At 49.9% G+C, this 14,509-nt stretch overlaps 1 protein-coding gene across 1 annotated transcript in view; it reads right to left on the reverse strand.

Moving 5' to 3' along the window:
- The window catches only part of LOC119456021 (histidine decarboxylase), a 55,285-nt gene that overhangs the window by 26,560 nt on the left and 14,216 nt on the right, over nt 1-14,509 (reverse strand). Inside the window, exons 3-5 of the mRNA XM_037717614.2 lie at nt 13,165-13,337; nt 12,944-13,057; nt 1-183 (exon numbers count right to left, since the gene is read on the reverse strand). The exon at nt 1-183 is cut by the window's left edge and continues 75 nt beyond it. Of these exons, the coding sequence (XP_037573542.1) occupies nt 1-183; nt 12,944-13,057; nt 13,165-13,337 (470 nt within the window). The remainder of the gene's footprint in view (nt 184-12,943; nt 13,058-13,164; nt 13,338-14,509) is intronic.

Genomic DNA, 14,509 nt, shown 5'->3' on the forward strand with positions numbered 1-14,509 from the left:
GCGAATCATCTCCGATCGCGCCGCCAGCAGCGCCACCAGCGTGCCCTCGCTGGTCGTGGTCTGGATGACGCCGCCGCCTCGACTGTGTTGGTTGGAGTGCAGAAAGTGTTCGGGCAGACCGAGTGCCTTCGCCAGCCAGTCCAGCACGATCGTCTCGAGTTCGGTGCTCGCTGGGCTCGACGCCTGCGCGGTGCCACGGTTTGATTTAGTATCCGCCGCGTGTAAAGTTGTTGGGAAATCAGTTTTATGTACTCGGGTATACATTATTTATTAGCTCACTGTTGCTCGAATAGGTTGAACCAAGCCACTGAGCGCGAGACCGGAGCGACTGCTGTTTATTCTGGCGAGTCTGACCTTCAGACTGGCGATACTGTATCCTTAAAGCTGTAGCGAAGGAGGACAAACGCTTTGATAACCCTTTGAAAGTTTTGACCACGATTGAGAGATATCACGGCAGTGCCATCACGCAACCCAGCACTAGCACTATAGCAGTTGCGTTAAAGAAAGTACGTTGAACATAGTATATCGCTGCGTATCTCGACCTCCTGCAGACCACTTGGTTTGTCCTGTCGCTCCAGAAAAAAATTGCTGGCTCTCCCGTAATCGAGAGTACATTTAAGCATGAAATGGCTTCCAAATGGCATCTTTTGCTGCCTGTGGTGTCGCTGCCTTCAACCGCGTTTCTTCTATAATGCGCCTCTTCGATTTTCCACTTCTGGCTACCCGCGGGCTGCCAGAGCCAGCCAGATCGCGTTCGTTTTTCTCGGGTCGCTCCGCCCACCGAGTGACGCACTTCCGCCGCGCGTTCGTTTTACTCGGGCTGGGCGCTCCTGGCTACCCGCGGGCGGCCAGAACCATAGAGTTTCTAGTGTGAAACTCTATGGCCAGAACCAGCCAGAACGATTTTGGTCGGGCAGCTCTTTGGAAGTTTTCCGGCTAGCAGACGACAAAAAAATGCGATGAGCGCTCGCCGCCATCTTTGTGGGGACTTGACCAATTGCAACGCAGGCGCTTGAGGACGTTTTACTTCGCTCAGCCAATTGACTGGCTGCGGTCACCTTCTGATTGCATTACTTCTAGAGTTATCTTACTAGGATTCTAACGCACCGTTCCGCCTTGTGAGGTGGTGCCTTACGAGCGGGGGCGTGTGCGTGTGTGCGTGTGTGCGTGTGTGCGTGTGCGCGCGCGTGTGTGCGCGTGTGTGCGCGTGTGTGCGCGTGTGTGCGCGTGTGTGCGCGTGTGTGCGCGCGTGTGTGCGCGTGTGTGCGCGAGTGTGCGCGTGTGCGTGCGCGTGTGCGTGCGCGTGTGCGCGTGTGCGTGTGCGCGTGTGCGTGTGCGCGTGTGCGCGCGTGTGCGCGCGTGTGCGCGTGCGTGTGTGCGCGTGCGCGTGCGTGTGTGTGCGCGTGCGCGTGTGCGTGTGCGCGCGCGCGTGTGCGCGCGTGTGTGTGTGTGCGTGTGTGTGTGTGTTCACGGCCGTGAACAGCGCGCCGCGCTCTCGATCATGTTTGCGTGGTATCTTCATCGTGTTGCTCTCAAGTTGTCTGCGAAGTTGTGGACGCTCATTCCCACACATTGCGGTGCCTTTTTGGGTTCAAATCTTTCTCTGGTGGTATTTCGCATCTCTCGCGTATATGCAGCGATATCTCTTTTTTCTGTAGTTAGCGAAAGCGTCGCAGCTAGCCCGTGCTCGCTCTGGCCGTCTCTCTGTCGTATGCTTGGGTGGAAGCTCGAAACCGATGTGTTCTAACTATAGGCCGTTGATGTTGAAGCAATGCACTGGTTGCGATGAGTAATGACCACACGTAAATTAGCTTAATTATTGCTCTCATGATCAACCAATACAATTATTCGTGTGAAACATTTCGCTGGTCACAGGCGGCGTGCATTTTCATGCGCCAGCCGCCACCCCAGTTCCATCAGCACAGGGGCAAAATTAAGAGAAGGACCATCAGCCGAAACAAACTTTCTGAAATCGAATTCAAGCATGTCGGCACGAAATTTTACGCGTATAAGACGTACCCGATATCCTGCTTTTTCGTGTCTTGTCAAATGATATCAAACGTCGCCGGTGGCCGACGTGATCGCTGCGAGCAGGCATCCTCGAGCGATCACTTACGCCGGGACTTACATGCGATTTTGCGTCTTGGCATTGGACGCGTCGCACGCCGTTAATTGCACTGTGCAAAGTGAGGTGCCCAGTACACGTCCTGTGCCGAGTCGCGCGAAATCTCGCAAAAGGGATCGTATTCCCGAATGCAACTATATATTTCCAAGTTGGCAACGCAGAAATGGGCCGACTATACGCCGCGGGCGCGTGCCGCCGCCGGCCACTGCTAGGCTGGTAGCATGTTTACATTTATCCCGCGGCCAGCGCTCTGCAGCGTTCGATTTTGCAAACTTCGGACAGCTTCGGGTTGTCTTGGGATCGCAGCCACGCTGACTTCCTGTCAGGACCGGAACCAACCGTAACTATCTGGTTGCCGTCTGGCTGCACCAGCGGGCTGCCAGAACTCCGACAATCGAAGAAGCCCAATATAGCAACAGTCCAACGCGCTCAGCGTCTGCCGCAACATTTAACAGTGGAGCTGTTTAAGCCGGCAGTAAGTTGTGCCGTGAGCCGCAAAACCTCGCCGAACTATGACGTCACTGCGTTGTGAAGCAACCACCTCGCGCAGCGGCGAGTGCTTAGCCTCCTATCCGTGCTGTGCACATGTTGCCTTGACATGGGACGTCAAGGAGAGGGAAGGAGAGCATGCGCGCGGCGCGCGCAATGCTCGGGAGAGGGAAAGAGAAAATGAGCGAGAGAAAAAGAGAAAGAAACTGTAGCAGCACCAACGAGGCAACGCGCAGCGCTGCTGCCTACGCCGCCCGCGTTTCCCCGTTCCCCGCGTTCGCGCCCAACGCGCGCGGTGTCCGTGACTGCAGCAGGCGCCTCCGGAGGCGGCTCGGCAGGTTCCGACCAGCCATGCCCCGGCAAGTGTGGAGGCGCAGCTTGGCCGTGACGTCACCGGGGAGATGGTATGGCAATGGTTTATTTGGAGAGGGATGGCTCATCGGCCTATTATGGGTAATGGGGTTTGGGAATTGGGAGATGAGGACAGGGCCAGTCACCGAGGAATGCCTCCCCGCATGGTTACACCATGTGGAGAATTCCCGATTCCGCAGCAAAGGCGAACAGCGCTCGCAGGACACTGTCGGCCTCCGCCGAGGGACGGATCCACTCCTTGAATCTGGCCACTTGCCCCCGGTGCTTTCGTCGGAGGGCGGCATACTTTGGGCACTCCCACAGCAAGTGCCTGATGGTTGGCGCAGCTAAAGCTGCGAGCCGCCACGACGGCGGCACAACTCTCGTTGACTCTGTGGCGAGTACATGTAGCCTTGACATGGGACGAACAAAGATCCGGACACCCGAAAAAGCCGCTTATCTTGAAACGCGTCGTGCGGCCAAGCGAGGATCTGCGCATCGGCGGCGAGCCGATCCGGAATACCGTGCCTAGCAGCAAAACTTAACCAAACCTAGTAAAACCTGGAAGAAGCTAGGTCGATCACCAGCTCTGCTGTTTACTCCAGCCTTGCACCACTAGTGCAAGCTGCCCACGTTTTAAAGCGAAAGTTTTACTAAGGACGTCGAGCAAAGTTTCGCCGTCGCAGCAATTTGCCCTTCATTTAACCACAGCGGCGCCGTAGCCTTGGCAACGCATCACGTGACTCGCCGTGCACCTGGCTAAGAGGAGCGCAGCGCTCGCGTACAAAAAAAGAAAAAAGAAAAATGGAGGACGCTTACGCTTCGCCTTTAAGAGTAGAACGCGATAGCGTTATCGGAACCCGTTCACATCGCATCGTTCGCATACAGCAAGTAGGCTTCATTCACTGCAACACTGAACGTGGGAAAGCCAGCTTACAAAGACCATGCTTACACCGATACCCTTAAATCGGCTTCACTTTTAAACTGAAATGCATTGCTGGAGAGCCGTTTTACCAGAGGCAATATAAGAGGTCTTATATTAAAATGTGAAGGCCCTAGCACCTTTTTTTATTATTTTATTAATTGTTTGCTATTGCCCCGACGCGCGCAGGTCTGGTAGAAATGCTGGAAAAGGGGTTTGTAGTTGAGTTTCCTCGTAGCACAATTATGTTATCTCGTACATTCAAATTACAATCCGACGCCGATTAGTAAACAGTCCGACGGCGAATCCGATGCCGAATGTAAAGTCCTACTTTATCATTTTCCTGACGGATTTCACTGTGAGAAATTCAAGTTTTGTTCACCAAAACCTTGCACCACGTGGAGGGCCTGCGCGGTCGGCGTTGTTGGCGATGATTTTCTCCGCCATCCACATCGCACGCCGACACCGGTTGCCGACGCCGGATTTTCTTGTGGAGAACCAAGGTTGCTGTGCAATCCAAGTATATATTTGCCAAGATATTCACGCATGCCTCCTGTACTCCATGATTACGCAATGTCTCTATGACTGCTGGTATCTCTACTGAATCAAATGCCTTTTCGTAATCTATGAAAGCCATATGGAGGGGTTTATTGTACTCCGCACATTTCTCGATTACCTGGATGATGACATGGATATGATCCATCGTAGAATATCCCTTCCTGAAGCCAGCCTGTTCTCTTGGTTGGCTGAAGTCAAGTGTTGCCCTGATTCTATTTGAAATCACTTGGTGAATATTTTATACAATACTGAAAGCAAGCTAATGGGTCTATAATTCTTCAATTCTTTAACGTCTCCCTTCTTATGGATGAGTATAATGTTGGCGTTCTTCCAGCTTTCTGATACACTTGAAGTCGTGAGGCATTGCGTATAAAGGGCCGCAAGCTTTTCAAGTATGATATCTCCTCCATCCTTGATTAAATAGACTGTTATTCAATCTTTCCCAGCAGCGTTTCCCCTGGTCATGTCTTTGAAGGCCCTTCTAACTTCCTCGCTAGTTATAGAAGGGGCCTCTGTATTCTGTTCATCACTACTTCGAATGAAGGTAGCGTGACTGCTCTGGGAACTGTACAGGTCAGTATAGAATTCTTCCGGTGCTTTTAATATGTCATCGAAATTGCTGATGATATTACCCTGCTTATCTTTCAGTGCATACATTTTGCCTTGTCCTATGCCTAGTTTTCTTCTCACTGATTTCATGCTGCATCCATATTTTACTGCTCCCTCAATCTTTCCAATGTTATAATTTCGGATATCCCTTACTTCCTTCTTGTTGATCAGTTTCGACAGTTCAGAGAATTCTATCTGATCTCTCGAGTTTGACGCTTTCATGTTTTGCCGTTTCTTTATTAGGTCCTTTGTTACTTGAGAGAGCTTACCTACTGGTTGCCTTGGTGCCTTACCTCCCACTTCAATTGCTGTTTCTGAGATCAACCTAGTTACGGTTTCATTCATTGCCTCTAAGTTGTCTTTATCTTCCTATTCTAAAGCTGCATTTGCGAGCACCAGCCTGAATTGGTCTGTTTTTATCCTTACTGCGTTTAGGTTGGCCTGTTTCTTCATGACTAACTTCATTCTTTCTGTCTTCAAATTGAGAGAAATCCTAGACCTCACTAGCCTATGGTCCCTGCACTTTACCCTACCTAACACTTCTACATCCTGCACTATGCTAGGATCGGCAGAGAGTATGAAATCTATGTCATTCCTTGTTTTTCCATTAGGGCTTTTCCAGGTCCACTTCCTGTTGCTGCGCTTCCTGAAGAAGGTATTCATTATTCGGAGCCTATTCCTTTCCGCGAATTCTACCAACATCTCTACTCTAGTGTCCCTAGAATTGATGTCGTAGTTGCCAATTGCTTGCCCGCCAGCCTGCTTTTTCCCCACTTTTGCATTGACGTCGCCCATGACTACAGTATACTGAGTTTGCACCTTTCTAATTGCTAATTCAACATCTTCCTAAAGCTGTTCTATTTCTTCATCATCGTGACTGGAGGTTGGGGCGTAGGCTTGTACAACCTTCATTCTATACCTCCTATTCAGCTTTATTACGACGATTGCTACCCTCTCATTATTGCTGTAGAATTCATCAATGTTGCCCGGTATGTTCTTATGGACTAGAAATTCTACTACGAATTCTCTGCTATCTGGAAGACCTCTGTAGCAGAGGACGTGGCCGTTAGTCAGCACTGTGCTGCCAGTTCTTCTCACCTCACTAAGGCCAATAATATCCCAGGCAATGCCTGATAATTCTTCAAATAGCCGTGCTAAGCTAGCCTCACTCGATAGGGTGCGCGTGTTGAACGTTGCCAGGTTCAGTTTCCATTGGCGGCCTGTCCGGACCCGGAGATTCTTAGCACCCTCTGCCGCGTCGCAGGTCTGACGGCCGCCTTGGTCAGGTGCTCCGCAGCCGCTGGGGACTGAGGGCCATGAGTAAATTGCAGGAGTCATTAGGGAGGTAGCGGCCGAATACTGCACCAGGGAGGCCAATTCCTGTTCTGGTGAGGGAGTGATTTTGTTGAAGCTTAGTGGGCCTTCCTAATTTGGTTGCACCTTGACTAGTATAGCCCCACTAGCTCTCGGCGATATTTTTTGCCGGTATCAGGCGTCACTCCATGCCTGAAAATATAGTGGACTGGAGGACGATTCGGCCTTACGACCTTCAGATTACTATACTAAAAAAATATAACCGAACATTACCCTAAATAAATGGTCATTGAAATATCATATGCGGCACAAACGCCCTGAACTGTCTGTTCGTACTCTACATTCGTTATTAACGCATGTAATAGTGCCACTGAGAGTCTCGTTGACTTCCCGGATGTACTATCAGACTCGCTATCACTTTGCGGTCAAAACTCTTGCGTGTGACTCGCGCATTAAAGAAATAAAAATTAAAAAAACTTGCGCGAATTACGCGTTTAATACTGCAAGAGGATTGGCGTTTACTTATAAGAACATCCATGCACTAAATGAAACTCAAATGCTGCTGTCTTCTAAATACACGTGCGAGACACGCACAGCCTTAGACATACCCTTACATAATATGTCGAAGAGAAAAGAAATCTGTGGAGTATACCATTACTAAAAGCGATCCGCGCAGCCCGTTTCTAAGGCGTGGTACTCTCTACGTGCGTGCGGTAACAACCATCCGGCGATTTCTAAAATCAGCTGAAGTGGACTGCAGAATAACCAGTATCTAACCTGATACAGCGTTATTTTCAAAACTCGCGAAATCCGAAGAGAAAGTCTTAGTTTAACGGAAACTCACGTGAACGATCTACATAGCTCTGCGAAAAAAAAACCACTGACGCTATCCTTTTTCGAGCGTTCAGCTGCCACCTTTTCCTGAGAGCTAACATCAAATTAACTCGAAAATGTATCTGCCTCTACCACGATCAGAAGAGACCAACACTGCCCTCTGCCTAACAGAACGTTCCTAAAACTCAAAGTTGTTCCAAAGTATCCTCAGAGAAATGACTAATAATGAATGCAACTTACCAAACGTGCCTCGAAAGAAAAGCACTACTGTCAAACAAAATATGACTTGTCACAAACTCGCGCAGAAGCGTCGCTCATCAACTGGCGCAACTTGCGCGTGACCTTCCAAAATCCTTACTACGCGTGTAGTATAGCTCTCTACTAATTTGCTATCGCAATTGAAGCTTCGCCTTTCGGGCGAAACTGCGACATTTTTGTTTTTTCTTTTGCGATGGTTTGTTAACTGGGCCATAGCAGGCAACTGAACAAGTGGCCAATTCTCCCGAAGCCATGAAAAATGCATCGTCAATGAATGATACGATATGCAAGATATGTCAGATGCAAAAATTGGCAAGAAGCACTACTGCCTAAACAGAGCCCTTGAAACACAAGGGCCTGGAGGCATGTGCTATACAAAACTACTATCACAGCGGCGTCCTCTGGAAAGAGGATGCGCTACAAATTTATTGGGCTAATCACATGCAGGACCACGCAATTATGAAAGCGCAATTGTGACAGCCGGGAGCGCGTCGTATTTTTCGTATGTTGGTGACTGACGTCGGGAATGTCTGACACACGGTGCACCTTTTCTCTCTCTCTCTCTCTTTTTTTTTTTTGCTATGCATGATTCTCGCCGTGTGGCGCGCCGCACAAGCTGCCGCGTGGCAGCTTTTTCTTTCCGTGGGCGGGATCGGTCCTGGGGCGATTTCTCGCGGCTTACCTGCGTGCCACTGACAGAGGAGACCGATCAGAGCGGCCTCTTCAGTGACGTACGTGCGGGAAATTGGTGTCATGCGGAGCCGCCCAACCGCTCGATTCGCACTCGCATCAGCTCTCGCTCGCGCCCGTTTTGGTAGGCTTGGTTTGTGATTGTTTTATTGCGATAGCAATTATATGGACACTTCAACCGGATTTCTGCCGTCGCCGTCGCCGTGAGGTTCCGTATAGATAAAATCTTCGCCGCGCGCCGTATGCCCGAGCGGAAGCGTGCGGGGACGCGCGCTATCACGGAGCGCGAACGCACTCAATCTCCCACGCGCAAGCAAGGAAGCGGGAAGCCAGCGCCGGAGGGAGCGGGGGGGGGGGGGGGGGGGGGCGCACTTCTACTCTGCCAACAACCGCGCTCGTCGCTCGCCCGCACCGTCTCTTATCTCCACACGGCTCTGACCTTTGTATGCGCTGTGCATTCGCCGCTCAGTTTCCGTTGAAGCGATAGACCGCATGTACCTTCACCCGCTGCGGCGTATGCGCTTGCTGCCAGCGTTTTGACAGTCGTTGTCTGCAGTCATCCAGTGTGATCTATTCATGTTTGTTTGTGCGCGCTCACACCACGCTTGTTCATTCAGTTAGTAATAGTCGGGCCACATTTTCCAACGCACGCTACACATGCAATGCTGCCCGGATCGGCAGTGCAGCGCTACAGGTGTGTCCCTTCGCACGCGCTGCCCACGGGAAGCGCTTCTCATCAACACCACCGTTTCACACGCGCCTTCTCGTGGTCATCGAGTGTCTCTTCATGACGGTCTACTTACGCCGCAGCACACCTGCTTACTTAATCAGCTCATGTTTACTACAATTCATATTGCTACCAAAGCCGCTCACCTTACTTCGTATGGCATTGCTGTGTTGCTATCGCATTCATTGCTTCGCCGTTAGGGCGAAACTGTGACATTTTTTAGAACGGTGAGTCAAACCGAAACGTCCTGATGGAAAGGCTTTTGGATAGTGCACCAATATCCGATTCTGTACGACAAGACGACCAAATACAAGTACACGCGGAGGCCACGCCCACCACCTCCTTCTTCTTGTCTTTTGAACGCGGCGACGCCACATCAGAAGGGAGCACACCAGCATTATTGCGCTCACAGTGGCAAAAGCGTCGTAAACGTATGCACAGGGCCGAGTTGTCAGCAGGCGAAGGAAAAAAAGTGCTCGAAATCTGACACCTTCACGCAGAGAAAAAGAAAGGAGGCCAGATTTTCACGCTGTTACGAGAGTGCTTCAGCGGCGCACCGCGCCAGTCGGTGTGGACGCACGTCCGTAGCAGCGCTTTACCGCCGGCGGCGCGCCGCGTGCGTTGTTTCCTGGACTGTATGCTCCAAGACTCATCGTACAATACATTGCACATTGCTTTAACATTTTTTTTTCGAGATTCACTTGGAAGTGATTACGCATTGCGCAACATATTCACTCTGGCTATGAAGTACGGTGCATGTATAACTGTAAAGAAGTGGTTGACTCATATTCCTGTCATCCGCTTTCGAGAAATTTGACAATAAATTGGTCTAAACCTCTGTGGCGTCCCAGAAAGCAGAAAGCAACCTTAAGGGTGTGTTTTGAAGTCCCTGAGATTGCGCGAAAACTCCGGACGCGACAGCAACATGGCAATATACTACGCGTAGTTCCATATTCATCTCAGCGCTTAAGCAATGAAATGCAGTTTTTACCACAGCAAGCATGAGGAGATGATCAAGATAGTTATTTTTTTTTCACGCACATGGAGACGCAACTTTTGGCAACTAACCGCAGCATTCAAATTTTAAAAATTGTGTTTCAAGTTCATAACATAACAGCAGACAATAAAAACCACCTTTAAGAGGGACTATGTTCGGGTCTCAGGAGGGTATAGGTATGGTGGCTAAAACGGGCAGTGTGACGGGCAGTATGAAACAGGGAATGGTAATAAAACATGGCGCCCCTCTTAGGGGGCGTTGTTTGCGCCGGGAGCGTGTTCAGACGATGCAGCGGTGTATACGTTTAGGCGCACACACAGCGGAATGTGGGCTATCTTTTCTCCTTTTATTTGAGAATTCATAACTTTCGCATTATTGCGCACGTATGTGCCTTTATCCATTCGCCAAGACTTGCATTTGCGTGCGAAAAGAGCGACAAGCGGCGCAACCCTGACAGCCGGAAGCGCGTCGTATATTTTTCATATGTCGGTGACTGACGTCGGGAATGTCTGACATGTATGGTGCACACGCGTGGAGTGACACACGTCACTGCACGCGTCGGATAGAGTAAAGCTGAGCACTGGATAAAACGCTGTTATTCCTGTTTTAGTTGAACCCTACACTGCAATCGCGTCATCCACAACTAAAGAATTTCGCAGCTTCAATTTCGCATTTGGCATTGCTTTGTGAGAAATATTCTGGACCACCTAGGCCAACTGACGAGCCAAATAAGCTTATTACATAAGAAAAGGCAAGCTCAAGTTGTCTCAATCAGCCCTGAATAGCTCTCCCACAGAAATAGAATTAGCATCCATAGATTATGCGATAAAGTGATAGCTGTGTGGCGCAGTGGTTTCGTCTGACATTTAAATTTTTTTTATTGCGATAGCAATTATATGGACACTCCAAGCGGATTTCTGCCGTCTTCGTCGCTGTCGTCGTCGCCGTGAGGTTCCGTATAAGGTCCAAGGGCTATAAAATTGTCGCCGCACGCCGTATGCTGCGTGTGCGAGGGACGCACATACAGCGCGCGAGGGTCGCGAGCTTTCACGGAGAGTGAACGCACGGCGGAGAGCAAACGCGACGTCTCCGTCGCCCGAAATGCCTTGGATGAATGGAAGCGAGGGAGGGGGGGGGGGGGGCGTTGTGTTCCGGAACTAACTGCGCATTTAGCGACCCGGCGCAAGGGCATCTGGCGATTCAATCTCGCGCGCGAAAGGAGGAAAGTGGGAAGGCAGCGCGGGATGCAGGGGTGCGGCTTCAACTCTGCCAGCAACTGCGCACTTGTATTTTGCGCTGATGCGAGCTGTCGCGCGCACCCTAGCTTGAAAGCGAGCTCCACTCGCCTCTTACCTTTGTATGCGCTGGGCTTTCGCCGCTAAGTTCACTTTGAAGTGATAGACCGCACGAGCCTTCGCTCGCTGCTGGTGTCGCGCTTGCCCATGCCAGCGTTTTGACAGTGGTTGTGGCAGTCACCGAGTGTGATCTATTCACGTTTGCTTTTGGGCGCTGACACCATCTTTCTGTGGTTTTACGTGCCAAAACCAGTTTTGATTATGAGGCACGTTGTAGTGGAAGGCTCCGAATTAATTTCGACCACCTGGGGTTCATTAGCGTACACTACGACGCAACCACACGGGCGTTTTTGCATTTCACCTCCATCGAAATGCGGTCGCCGCGGCCGGGATTCGATCCCGTTACCTCGTGCTCAGCAAAGCAACGCCTTAGCTTACTGAGCCACCGCGGCGGGTGCGCTGACATCCATGCTTGTTAATTCAGTTAGTAAGCGAATGCGTCCACGTTTATCCAGCCGATAAAACTACTATCCTTATTCCGTATAACTCTCTACTAATTTGCTATCGCAATTGATGCTTCGCCTTTCATCCATGACAAACTATGAAGAATACTCGAGGTACTGCGTCTTTTCGGGACAGCTGAAGACATCACCTCTTACGCCAATTCGCGAACTCGTGGGAAGTATCGTGTCTGTCTTCTCTTCACTTTTATTCTGTTACCTTATTTTTCATCTCAGTATCGCTTTCGAGATTTCCTCGCAAATGTCTCCTTAATACAAAGGTACAAAATGCTTAATAATAAAAAATCTCTCAGCACCTACTATCCAAAGGCCCACCAAGACCACAAAAATTGGAGGACGCTTAAGCTTCGCCTTTAAGAGTCGAACGCGATAGCGTTATCGGAACCCGTTCGCATCGCATCGTAGGTATACGGCAAGTAGGCTTCATTCACTGCAACACTGAACGTGGGAAAGCCAGCTTACAAAGACCAAGCTTACACCGATCCCCTTAAAGTCGGCTTCACTTTAATCAGAAATGCATTGCTGGAAAGACGTTTTTCCAGGAGGCAATATAAGTGGTCTTATACTAAAATGTGAAGGCCATAGCCCCTTTTTATTATTTCATTAATTGTTTGCTATTGCCCCGACGCGCGCGCGTGTCCAAAACGAATTAGCTGGCGAAGTCCCAATTTGACTTGCTTAGGATGCGAGCGCCATCTGGATATCATTTTCGCAAGTACCCGAACGCGCGGCTGTAGGTCTGGTAGAAATGCTGGAAAAGGGGTTTGTGTTCGAGTTTCCTCGTAGCAGAATCAAGCTTTTCTCGTACATTCGAAACTACAATCCGACGCCGATTGGTAAACAACACGACGGCTAATCCGACGCCGAATGGTAAAGTCGTACTTCACCATTTTTCTGGCGGATTTCACTGTGAGAAATTCAATTTTTGTTCATCGAAACCTTGCACCACGTGGAAGGCCTGCGCGGTCGAGGTGGTTGGGGTGGTTGGCGTTGTTGGGGATGATTTTCTCCGCCACCCGCTGACATCGCACGCCGACGCCGGTTGCCGGCGCCGGATTTTTTGCGACGCGGGGCCCTTAACGCTGTCGCGTTACAAACGCGGCTGAGAGTAGGGTTCTTTGATTAAAGTGCATTTTTCTTTTATCTCTACGAATGTTATCGAAGCTTCGGCTGGCCTCCAGGGAGCTTGCGAGAAATTGAGCCTATACTTATATCGCCGTCCTCCAGGCCTCCGTTTCATAGTGATCGCTTACCCAGGTGAAACCGAGGCAGTTGATGCCGTTGCATAACATGTCTCCTAGCAGCGCTGGTGGTGAATTGAGTGACGGGAAGTAGCCGTGCATGTACGGGCTCTGCCAATGGGTGACCTGCAGGAATAGCACCAGACGAAAGAGAACGGTTTAGGCATACGTCATTTCGGGTAGACTACAAGCGATACAACAAATACGGGAGCAGGGTGAGGGTCTATTCTCACCCCGGGCATGATCACGCGCTCGACGTCCTTGAAGATGTCTTCCCACGGCTCTCCCTTTTCGGGGGCGTGATCTGGCACCAGCTCTCGCATGTAGCCCGGCTTGACGGTCGGAAACACGCGCCTCTGCCGGATGTTGGTCAGGTAGTCGGCGATGTAGTCCACCATCTCCTTGCCTGCGCAGTCGGGCAGCGCATTGGCGGAACACGCGTGAGTACCTTCATACAATTGCACAAGGACCCGACCCTCAACGTAACATTTTTCTTTTCAGCATCAACGGAGTAGCGGGACACGGAAAAAGTGCTTATGTGCGAACTTGGAAGCGCTATTTGCAAATGAAAAAAAATCACGTACAATTACGATGGTCCCTAATGTGACATTTGGACACAGTTCTATGGTGTTTTCATTTCACGATATATTCGCTCACGCGGACAATATGTCTCGCACGGCACGTTGCAAACGGAGCGATGTGTGGCGCGACTGCATCGCTGATCGTAGGAAGCCTACATGCAACACTGTGTAGCGTTGCATGTAGGCTCCCTAGCTAATCGGGAGATCACGAGAGGCAACGCGTGGGTGATGCGTGGGCGCGATTCACAGCAGCCGCCGCAGACAGACCTCCGCTCATGCAGCGCTTTCTTTTCATCTATGGCATCGTTGGACGCGCTCACCGCATGCCATCGGTGAACAGACGACGCGCGCTACACTGGCGCCATCTCGTAGCCATCGTCGCCACAGAGCCCGTCTTGCGCGTCACTACGCTTTTCAAGAATGGCTTTTGGGGCTAGTTGGTTCAAATTAAATCAAATCAAATCAAATAATTTTTTATTCCAAAATACACATCGGAAATGGATGCTAGGGCAAAAAGCTGGTTCAAACAGCTTGACTAGGCCCTAGCAACCATGATGTGGCAGTAGTTTCGACGTGTCACATTTCGCCGTTAACAAAGGAACGCGAAAGCATATTATAAAGGATAATAAAAAAGTTGAATATTTTACAAAGTATTATAGTAATGACACTATAGTGAACACATGTCGGTAAAGCAGACAATGATGACGAAGCTATTGATAAAAATAAAATAAAAAAGAAAGCAGAACAAAACGATACAAGGTACTGTCATTACACAATAGTGAAATTACACAATAATATAAGTAAAGCAAACAAGGATAACAAATAACATTCAGATTACACCAGGAAATACTAGTAGTTGAAACAAGGGAAAAAATTGTCAGAGGAAATGCTCATCAATAAAATGTTGTCTTAGTTCGCTGAATGTATGATGATTAATGTCGGTGTACTTATTTGATATAAAGGGTAAGTTGTGTTCCAACATCTGCGATTTATAATT

The sequence above is a fragment of the Dermacentor silvarum genome, chromosome 6, assembly GCF_013339745.2.
Source record: "Dermacentor silvarum isolate Dsil-2018 chromosome 6, BIME_Dsil_1.4, whole genome shotgun sequence".
Taxonomy (NCBI): Eukaryota; Metazoa; Arthropoda; class Arachnida; order Ixodida; family Ixodidae; genus Dermacentor; species Dermacentor silvarum.